General features: G+C 37.0%; 1 protein-coding gene across 3 annotated transcripts in view; it reads right to left on the bottom strand.

Annotated features, from left to right (window-relative positions):
- CTNNA3 (catenin alpha 3) overlaps positions 1–12,025 on the bottom strand; it is a 1,765,907-nt gene that overhangs the window by 1,265,651 nt on the left and 488,231 nt on the right. For 2 of the 3 annotated variants that reach the window (XM_054435153.1, XM_054435155.1), the window contains exon 7: positions 9,691–9,894. In XM_054435153.1, the coding sequence (XP_054291128.1) occupies positions 9,691–9,894 (204 nt within the window). Of the gene's footprint in view, positions 1–6,464; positions 6,549–9,690; positions 9,895–12,025 lie in introns of those variants that run through there. The other variant, XM_054435156.1, reaches the window with a different exon arrangement.

Below are 12,025 nucleotides of genomic sequence, written 5' to 3'. Positions count from 1 at the left end.
ATGGAATACTATGTAGCTATAAAAAAGAATGAGATTGTGTCTTTTGTTGGAACATGGATGGAGTTGGAGGCTATTATCCTTAGTAAACTAACAGAGAAACAGAAAACCAAATACCACTTATTCTCACTTATAAGTGGGAGCTAAATGACAAGAACTTATAAACACAAAGAAGAAAACAAACATTGGGCTCTTCTTGAGGGTGGAGAGTGGGAAAAGGGAGAGGAGCAGAAAAGATAACTACTGGGTACCATGCTTAATACTTGGGTGATTAAATAACAAACTCCCATGATACAAGTTTACCTATGTAATAAACCTTCACATGTACCCCTGTATCTAAAAAAAGATTAAAAGAACCACAAACGCTATGATGGAGAAAGCAATTCTGCATAGTGCTATGCTGTCTACTATGGCAGCCACTGGCCACATGTCGCTATTGAACATGAAATATGGTTAGTCCAGCTATACTATAAATGTAAAATACACATCAAATTTCAAGGATTTATAACTAAAACAGAATGTAAGATATCTCATTATGATGTTTATATTGATTGTATGTTGAAATGATGATATTTTGCATACACTGACTTAACTAAAATTAATTTCACCTGTTCGTTTTACTGTATGTAGCTACTAGAAAATTTAAAATTATCTATTTGGCTCACATATTATTGTAGTTTGCATAATATTTCCATAAGATAGTGCTGGCTAATAAAATAAACTAAATCATATTTTCCAGTATATAGTACCACAAAAGGTCATTGTTTTTGTACCATTAAATGGTTTTCAGGCATTTTAATTGCTTCATGCTAAATCTTATGTGAGACATATAAGCATATTCAAAGTAAATATTTTGGTATTTCTAGGCCAGGCGCAGTGGCTCACGCCTATAATCCCAGCACTTTGGGAGGCTGAGACAGGCGGATCACCTGAGGCTGGGAGTTCGAGACCACCCTGACCAACATGGAGAAACCCTGTCTCTACTGAAAACACAAAATTAGCCGGGTGTGGTGGCGCATGCCTGTAATCCCAGCTACTCAGGAGGCTGAGGCAGGAGAATTGCTTGAACCTGGGAGGTGGAGGGTGCGATGAGCCAAGATCACGCCATTGCACTCCAGCCTGGGCAACAACAGTGAAACTGTGTCTCAAAAAAAAAAAAAAAAAATTGACCAGGCCTGGTAGTGCACACCTACAGTCCCAGCTACTCAGGAGGCTGTAGTGGGAGGATGACTTGAGCCTGGAAGGTCAAAGCTGCAGTGAGCTGTGATCACATCACTGCCCTCTAGCAGCCTGGGTAAGAGAGCAAGACCCTGCCAAAAAATAAAAATAAAAATAAATAAATTAATAAATTAATATTTTCAATGGAAATTGATTTATGAATATAAGACAGCCAAGATGATATGAGGGACTCATAACTGATTAACACTGAAGAAAAATAGGCAAAAATAAAAATTCAGCTTGTTTTAGAAGGAAAAAAATTGGGAGTTTATCAAATATTTAAAAGAAACACATTTGCAAACTAATGGCCAGTACTTAGTCTCATATCCTTCCTTTCTTTCTTCCCTCTACATTTCCTCCAAACTGAACTTCATACATTTCCCACAGCAAACAACCTACGTGATTCCTGCTCTGTGCCTTTGCACAGGCTCTTACCCCTTTCTGGAATTCCCAACTCCCTCAACTGTCTGATGAGTACCTACTTCTCCTTCAAAAGCTAGCTTAAGAACTTTTTTATCTCCCCTGAAGCCTGATCCATCCCAGGGGAGTTAACCACTTATTACTTGATGCTCTTATTGTACTTAGCATTCATCAGTATTACAGTTTTTATCATGTTCCATTTCACATACTTGTTTGTCTGATTCTCCTTGACAACTAAGGCTGCAATTGTTTGTACTTTGAAACCACCACTTCTTAGCACAATGTTTATAGAAGAATTATGTAACTAGAAATTGCAGTAACACCAATAGCATTTTAGTTTAAATTTTACAGTTTAGCTATCTGTTATAGCCCATACAGAATCTGTCAGTAAAATGTGTTAAATCTCTCTGAAAATCCATCATATGTATTCTTGTATTTATTATATATATACATATGTATAATACATACATACATACACACACACTATAGTCATATAGTCATATAGTTTCTAGGTGGCCATACCTCTCAGTTTGCTTGAGATGCCTTTTGTCGATCAATTAGGGTCTGTTGACCATTTTATGAATCTTTGTCTCTCAGAAGTAACCCAGCTTTGGCCGGGTGCGGTGGCTCACGCCTGTAATCCCAGCACTTTGGGAGGCCAAGGCAGGCAGATCATCTGAGGTCAGGAGTTCAACACCAGCTTGGCCAATGTGGTGAAACCCTGTCTCTACTAAAAAATACAAAAATTAGCCAGCTGTGGTGGCGCACACCTGTAGTCCCAGCTACTCGAAAGGCTGAGGCAGGAGAACCACTTGAACCTGGGAGGCGGAGGTTGCAGTGAGCCAAGATTACGTCACTGCACTCCAGCCTGGGTGACAGAGCCAGACCCCATCTCCAAAAAAAAAAAGTATCCCGGTTTGGATAACAAATTACATGCTTCTCCTAATAATTTTCTGAACATTACCAATAGTAAATTAAATTCTCTGTGAAGCCAAATACTCTGACAACAGTTGCTAACACAGGCTAATATTTCATTGTTCAAGGGCTATAAAAACAACCTTTTGATTTTTGCTATTAACTGTTGTAGTGAATAATGTGGTGCTTCACCCAGATTTCCTTTATAAGGGATTCCCTTTTCAGCTGGAAATACCAGCTGTAATGGCTCACATCTCTTTTCCTCACTGGGAACAGTCCTCAGTTGCAGGAACCTGCCTCATCCAGTTACACAGCTCCTATGATGATGTGCCATCATGATTGACAGTTGCAGGAATTCTAAGGGTCCATTCCTCCATTTCAATATGAAACAATTCTGAAAGGCCATCCCAGCTCCAATACTCCCCATAGGACAGCTAAGATTTCCATTTTAAGTTGGCTTCTCTGCCAATCTGCCTTTCTCACTTCCTTATGTGTTTATTTTCTGAAAGAATGTCCCAACAAAACTTTTTTGTACTCAAATTTACCTTCGAGTCTGTTCTAGTGTACATGATCTAAGACAACAATCACTCTTCAAATTCTACTGTCAGCTCCCACCTAGGAACTATGCTAGGCTCAGGACCCTTATATTTCGTCCAAGTTAGAACTAATACTTCATGCCAGGATTCTTGATTCTTACTATATTTCTGTCATTTCTACTATTTGACCTAGTTTTATTTTTATGTAGCAAACAACTCTGAGTAAAGTTTAATGTTAAAAAACCATAGCAGGAACTTCTAATATATGAGGAATGCCTAAACACTAGGGAGTAAAGGAACCCACTTCTTGGGAAAGTATCAGTTGGAACAGTCCACAAAGTGAATGACTGACCTACCCCACAGATATTAGAAATCATGGCTGCCTCTGCTGGAAGGCAAATGACAAAGGGCTCTCAGGCTTTAGGCTCTCTGGCCAAGAGGATGTAACCTTTAGGGACTTTCACCTCTGTATTGCTCTCTGCATTTCGCCTCTGTATTGACTGGTCTCTGCAAGACTTAAATCTTGACACTTTGGAATATTCTCCATTACTTTATTTTTATTTTACAAAAATTATTTCATTCTCCTCCTGTGCTCTGGCTCTATCTGATTGGTTTCCCTTTTATTAAAAAAGATAAAAATGGCTGCCTACTTTTTATATTTCAGCTTTTCTTACTAGTTCCGCAATCACATAGCTTGCATTTCTGTAGGATTCTCACAATTAATTTGGATTATTAAGAGAGATTAGTACATTAGAGCACAAAGAAAAGATATATGAGAATAGTCTGTTTCCTCAATAGAGGAACCCAGATGCCTCCTTTTCCCCAATGAGCACTGCACAAGCTCCTCTTAAACCCCAAAGTGGACATTCTATGCCAGATTTACATGACACCAAACTTAACTTGTCAAGAAGGATTTGGAATCATTATTTAACAGTCATCCATGTAATTAAGGAACATTTAGTAGAAGAATAAGACTAGGAACCCAGAGCAGCTCAGAAAAGTAATAGCTGAAACAATAAAGTTATTTCCAAAACAATTCACATATTTAAATACCTGTCTAATATTTAGTCCTTAATTTAGGCACAGAAAATAAATCAGAGAAAAAAAAACCATTTTTGCCAACTTAACCAGATCCCCACTATTTATTATTTCTCTCAACTCCCAGCTTGTTGAATTATCAGCTCCTATATTCCAGCTTCAGTATCTGAATCCAGCCTTTTTCACTGTGACGATTCCTTTATATCTTCTTGGACTTTGACTTCATGCTCTAATTAATCTAACCTTGGTTGATATCTCTGTTTTTGGCATATCCACTCTTGCACAGACCTATATAGGATACTATTTATTTCTTTTAAGTTATCCAGATATCCATAAACTGAAAAACATTGTCTCCAACCAAATCAACCACTCAAAAATCAGTTACCACTACAGAATAATGAAAACTGTTAAGAATATAAAAATGTAAAGCATCTAGTACAGTACACTTGAGCTGATAATGACACTCCTCATATGCAGTCCATGCCAAAAAAAGGAAAAAAGGAAGGAAGGAAGGAAGGGAGGAAGGGAAGAAAGGAGGGACAGAGGGAGAGAGAGGGAGGGAGGGAGGGAGGGAGGGAGGGAGGGAGGGAGGGAGGGAGGGAAAGAAGGAAAAACATAGGCTGAAATCTGCCTTTACATTTTTAGAATTTTAATTCTAACCTGTCTCTTGTATTCAAAAAGCCATTGCATATAGTTCCTCTCAACTGTTTTACCATATCATCATAGGAAATAAAAATAAATTAATTAATTAAAGCTGGAATTATTTCCAAAATGCATATTCAGGAGTGAGATGGAGGTCCTATACAAAAGGAAAAATTCCATAACATCTCTTTGCATGTAGGCTTTATATGAATTTTCAGAATTTCCCAAGACATGGAATGCATTAAACTCAAGACACACAATAAAGTAGGTTTCTGAATAACAAAGCCAGTCCATTTGATTCTTTATTCACTCAACAAATATGTAATGAGAACCAACAATGTTCTTCCACATAAAGCACCAAGAGAAGAAAAAGGTGGGTGGATGAGAGGTCCAGAAATGCAAATTAGTTCCTGCATGGAGCTCAGGCCTCACTTGTTTACTCTAGCAGCATTATCTCTCACTCAATTCTAATAATCCCCTATAGTCATGTATCACCTGAATATTAACTGTACTAATAATTATACGTCACCTATCTAACACATCCAACCCAACTACAACAATATGATTTCAACCCACCCCCAGAAAAATATCCATGCTTGGTGTTATCTTAGGACTCAAACATGATGGCTGCCTACCTACAATTCTATTTTTACCAATTACAGAAAGATCACCATGTAAAAATAATTGATTTCCTGAAGATCATTCCTTTTTCACAAGGCCTCGTTGCTCTGCCCCATTTATGAAAAAATTCCTTAATTATGTTATAGATCAGAGAAGATGAACTAGGTCTAACCAATCATAGAGATATAACAAAATCAGCAGAAGTATCTTAGAAATATATATCCCTAAGTTTTAAAAGATAAAAGCTATATTTTCTCTGATCCTAAATGTTTCCTGGAGTGTATTTTTAATGAATAAAAATCCTGTTCTAGAATACGGCTGGATGTGGATCCAAATGCAGAGATTAAGATAAAAAAGAATTTATTTCTGGATATTTACATTGATTTCCAGAAGAGATTTAATGCTTTGCAAAATAAGACCTTTTATAACAGGCAGTCCATTGTATAAACGTAGTAGATGCTTGAAACTCATTTCAGTTAATGTCAGAGAGGCTGTTTCTCCATTACGTGGCATATACAATATGCAATCATTTCATTCATTCTTTCATTCAAAAATACAATTCAGCTTTTTCTAAATTCTATGCATTGTGCCTGAGGCTTGAGATAAAACTAAACAAAACAGACATGTGATCTGCCTGCACAGAGCTTAAAGTGTGTGAGGGATGCTGTCTATAATGGGTTCGAAATGAAAGGATTGATAATGATTCCGCCGAAGAGACTAGGGAAGACTAGTATTGATATAATGTTGTGAGTCTCCCAGAGATGTCCACATTCAAATTCCCAGAACGTGTGAATATGTTACCTGACATGGCAAGAGGGATTTTGCAGATGTAATTAAGGTTAAGGGCCTTCAGATGGGAGGATTATCCTGGATAATCTGGGTGGCTCCCACTAATCACATGAGTCCTAAAAAGAAGAAAATCTTTCCAAGGTGTGGTCAGAGAAAGGGATGTGAGGTTGGAAGCAGGGTCAGAGAAACATGACATTCCTGGCTTGGAAGATGGAGGCAGAGGGCCATGAGCTAAGGAATGAGGGTGACCTCTAGAAACTGGAAAAGGCAAAAATAATGGACTCTTCCCTAGAGACTCCAGAAAATAATGCATTCCTCCAACAATTTGATTTTTACTCCAGTGAAGCACAGGTCAGACTTTTGATTACAGAGCTGAAAGATAGAAATTTGTGTGGTTTAAGACACTAAGTGTGTGGTAATTTGCTACAGCAACAATAGAAAACTAACCAAACATATATACTATGTATCCACTCATATAAATTTAACAGGACAGTATATATTAGGGCAAATATACATAATCAATAGTGTTAAGTGGTTGTCTGTTTTGTCCATTATAGACCCATCTCGTCTCATTTCTTACTAATTTCTTCTTAATGTGACAAGACATTGAACTTACTGAACGTTGAGATTCCATTTTAAAAAATGATCAAGACTTGCCCATCTGTTTAAGGAAGTGAATTTATTTAGACTCAGAGGAGTCATATGGTTGTGTGGACTGAGCCTGAGACAAACATAAGCTGCATTCATTTCTCACTGCTGAACTGCTCTGGCTGGATGCAACAGATTTGCAAAATTTAAGCCAATTTCTGAAGTCCCCTTCACCTAAAAGACTCACAGGTTTTGATGAATTAATCACTTTCAGTTTTCATGCTTATCATTAAGCATTTACTCCATCAGCACAGCTCAATTACAAAAGCTACTGACTGATCTGAAAAACAACTGGGTCCACCAAAGGAGACACAGTATTCCTTAAAATAGAAAGATGAGGACTAAAGTATTAGAGCCATCCCAAGTCTTTGAGCAAATGCTGAGCAAGGTTTGAGTTCAGCTAGTTCCAGAAAAATGCATTCCCTTTCATTACAACTGATGCAACAGCTATAAAGAAGCATTATTTGTGACAGAAACCTGGAGTGACAGTAAACCTGGGGATGAGATATGATAATACACTCCACAGTTTTCCAGGTTGGTTCCTGCTACTTAATTACAATATTCACTAGTTCAGTCCAATTTGCTCAGTTTAAGAAAACCATAAAATCACCACTATTTTGATGTGATATGTGTTTATTATATACAGGGCCAGCTTCAGGGACCTGCTACTGCACATAGGATTCCAATTTTAGACAGGGGTCCCAGGCTTGGGTTTTCATGCTCTGCTACCACAGTCTTGAAATTTTTAACAATTTTACCTTTTAATCTGTGTAGTCCAATGCGGCAATGAAGCACATGTCTTGGCTCATACGCAGTCCTGCCTCTGAGTGACTTCCTGGGATAGGTCCTCAGCCACCTGTTCTCCCACCCAGTGATTACTACCACCCTTTATTCCTTGTGGGGGCCTTGGCACACCCTGGGGTGGGTCAGGGTCATTTGGTGGAGCCACAGGTGCCTGTGAGGGTCTGCAGTCACTTTATAAGTACCTCTATACTCTAGAAATCTAACATTAAATAGCAAATAAAAATAACCTTTCATAGGTCATGAGAGACTGTGTAAGAAAGCTACAGTTCCTTTCTCCTGCTTTTTGAACAAGAAGCCTCACATTTTCATTTTGTACTAGGCCCTACAAATTACGTGGCCAACCTTACCTATGTATGTGGGTAAGTGTGCACATGTATATATATCTGAATTTGTACCTATAAAGAAGAAAATAACTTTCTATTTTAGAGAAATTGAACTTATAATTTTATAATTTCTAGGAAAACTAAATGTATATATAACTTTACTATATTTTATCTGTAAAGATGAGAATAATAATAGTAACAGTTTACAGATCATGAAAGAAGGCATTTCAATACAGTATTATCTTCTGAGTTTTTTATGACTGATGAATTACCTTGAAAAATCTTTAAGAATATATTATATGCTAAAAATGGGGATATTCTAGCTTCAGGCATTCTAGCAGGACATGACAATACTAAAATTTTCTTATTAAAGAAATCTACCTTACAAATTTGATTTATTGACAGGTGAGAGATTTCTGGTCAGGAACCAAAGTCATCAAATATTAAGAGTATGAAGATACATCAAATGTGTTGAAGGGTCCTCAAAATGCACCAAATAATTTTAGTGCATTTCAATTATTCACACAAAGTACTTATATTGAACAGTCTCAAATATCTTAAATTCATACCTGAAAAGTCATACCCTTCGTAACTAATCATTCTCAACCATATCTACATGAATCTTGAATTCTTCTATTTAGAATAATGCAGATGAACAAAATATTCCTATTATAATTTTCATTTTGTTTAGCTCTATTATTTAAGGAATCTTCATAATCAATATATAATTGAGAATATATTCAAGATTTTTCTCCTCACTTTATAAATATTACCAAGATTTGAGGGGAACAATAGTTATAGACATTCCATAGATGAAGAGATATATATTTCATATATATGTATATATACAATGAAACAAAATGGACTTTGAAACAAATATTTTTGCCCTAAATTTAGACATTTACAATATTTCTGATAGCTAAAACTTCAAAAAAAAACTAGACGCTGTCACATTTGAAAAAGATTAAGAGCTGCCAAAACTGCGTGGGTGCCTGTAATTCCAGCACTTTGGGAGGCCAAGGTGGGAGGGTCACTTGAGCCCAGGAGTTCGAGACCAGTCTGGGCATTATGGCAAAACCCCATCTCTACAAAAATTACAAAAATTAGCTGGGCATGGTAACACACTTGTAGTCCCAGCTACTTGGGAGTCTGAGGTAGAAGGATCATGTGAGCCCAGGAGTTCGAGGCTGCCATTAGCTGTGATTGCCCAACTGCACTTGAGCCTGGGCAACAGAACAAGACCCTGTCTATCTCCATAAAACAACAACAAAAAAAAACATAACAACCTGCATGGGCTCTTTACACACCTTCAAACATAGCTCATGATCCCTGTAACATCACTTTTATTGGATACTAACTTCTAATGGCCTTTCATTATTCACCAACTTGATCCTGAGCAATCTGCCCCTCTCTTTATCTTCTTTATATTTCTTAAATTGATGTGCAACTCTCATTTCCTTTCTCCAATCCTGATTCCCTTCTTCAACTAATAGTGAGATACTTCCACAAACAAAACAATCACCTGTAAATACCCCCCTGGTTCTGATTTCATCCCTAGAAACTCCCAGGATTGTTGTTCCCTTTAAATAACCACGTAGAACTCACTTAGAAAATCAACCCATGTAAAATCACATACTCATTTGTAATCTATCCTATTTTGTACACGGAAAGTATCTCAGCCTATATTCAAAGTACAAGGGAAGAGGGGCTAGGGATGGGAAGGCAAACCAGTCACCTACATTGTTCATGTACTCTGAAAGCAGATCCTGAAGAGCCTGGCGAATGGCGTTGCATTCTGCGATAATCCGCTCTCGGTGGAAGTCCCTCGTGCATGAAGAATCCGCTAGCAGAGCAGCCCCACTGATAATGGCTTCAAGGCGTTTCTCTAGTGATGGTCGTATTTCCTCCTCAGTCACTGTGAGTGGATTCAGGACAATTAAATTCTAAGAGAAGAACACATTTGTATGGTTAGAGCTCCATGGCACTTCACTTTTATGAAAAACAAATGTTATTTTGTTTTTGCATTTAGAATTCAGATGTGATAATAAAGAGAACTGTGTTTTACCGCCTTGGCTGTTTCACACATAATGCTATGTAGTGATTATTATTCTGATAAATAATGAAAGTGATGCAATTATGAGCTTTTGTTCTAGCCTCAGACAGACCTGGATTCAAATCTTACCTTTCTCCCTCATGCAGGTGTCTTACACTTGCTGAGCCTCAACCTCTTGATCTATAAAAGCAGAATATTAATGTTGCGTGTGTTGTAAAACTGTTGTAAGAATGATATAAATGCTTAATACACTGACTGGAGCATATTAACTGTTATTTACAATAGTAACTTTTATAGACTGCACTGTTTATACAATATTTTCATGCATCTCATCCTGACAGCACCATGAGGAAGTAGGCAGCAATGTATTAATAACCACACATTTCAGCTGATGATGAGTGAGGCTGAAAGGCTGTCTTACCCAAGGTCATAGAGCAAATAAATAGTGATGTTCAGACAAGTATCCAGGTCTTTCAATACCAGATTTAATATTATTTTCATTATGCCTCACTTTAAATCATAAACTTTAGTTAACTTTAACACTAACATATCTAAGTAAACTCTGAATTTTAATTATTTAATTTAAAACAAAATTGCTTCTTCCTCTTGATCTATTATACCTTCCACCTATTTCCAGCTATTAGAACCTGACACGGTATTTTTAAGGTTTCCATTAGACATATCTTCAGGTAATAGGAGTCAAGATAATCTACAGCCTCTTTAAGAAAAGATGGAGGGTATATGCTGCTCTAAGGGTCTTTTATTAAAATACTCCAAGAGAGGAAGTCTTTCCAAGATTGGGCATAATGTGAGAACTGAAGAAAGAGATAGTGTAGAATAAAAGCTCTCTGAAGAACCCTTAACATGAAATGCAATCACATAATGATCTTCAGAGTGTGAAAGTGTCAGTGTGAATCTACACACAAACACACAGTGTGAAGATATTATAAGATCTTCCTAGTGTATAATCTTATGTATAAGATTATAGATATGTATATGTATTTTATATAGGTAGACATGTGTAAGTATGTAAATAAGTAAGTATATGTGTGTGTGTTTATATATAAAATCTTATACTTATCATTGTGTTACATTACATTCTTATAAATATTTGGGGATTGAAAGTAGCCAGGATACAATTTTAAAAGCCACAACTGTAGAGTCAAGCTAGGAAGAGAAAATAATTACAGAAAAAGAAATAATTTTAAAACAATTTTTTAAAAAAATAGCACTGTGTAATATTCTCTTACCATAAAATGTGAGGGGTTTTGAGTGAGTTTCTTAATCCTGAGACATGAGTGAACTCCCATTCACAATTGCTTCAAAGAGAATAAAATACCTAGGAATCCAACTTACAAGGGACGTGAAGGACCTCTTCCAGGAGAACTACAAACCACTGCTCAATGAAATAAAAGAGGATACAAACAAACGGAAGAACATTCCATGCTCATGGGTAGGAAGAATCAATATCGTGAAAATGGCCATACTGCCCAAGGTCATTTATAGATTCAATGCCATCCCCATCAAGCTACCAATGACTTTCTTCACAGAATTGGAAAAAACTACTTTAAAGTTCACATAGAACCAAAAAAGAGCCCGCATTGCCAAGTCAATCCTAAGCCAAAAGAACAAAGCTGGAGGCATCACGCTACCTGACTTCAAACTATACTACAAGGCTACAGTAACCAAAACAGCACGGTACTGCTACCAAAACAGAGATATAGACCAACGGAACAGAACAGAGCCCTCAGAAATAATGTCACGTATCTACAACTATCTGATCTTTGACAAACCTGAGAAAAACAAGCAATGGGGAAAGGATTCCCTATTTAATAAATGGTGCTGGGAAAACTGGCTAGCCATATGTAGAAAGCTGAAACTGGATCCCTTCCTTACACATTATACAAAAATTAATTCAAGATGGATTAAACACTTAAATGTTAGACCTAAAACCATAAAAACCCTAGAAAAAAACCTAGGCAATACCATTCAGGACATAGGCATGCGCAAGGACTTCATGT

Source organism: Pongo pygmaeus, chromosome 8 (assembly GCF_028885625.2).
Source record: "Pongo pygmaeus isolate AG05252 chromosome 8, NHGRI_mPonPyg2-v2.0_pri, whole genome shotgun sequence".
NCBI classification, from domain to species: domain Eukaryota; kingdom Metazoa; phylum Chordata; class Mammalia; order Primates; family Hominidae; genus Pongo; species Pongo pygmaeus.
The sequence above is the reverse complement of the archived record's forward strand: the minus strand, read 5'-3'. Positions and strand labels throughout refer to the sequence as shown.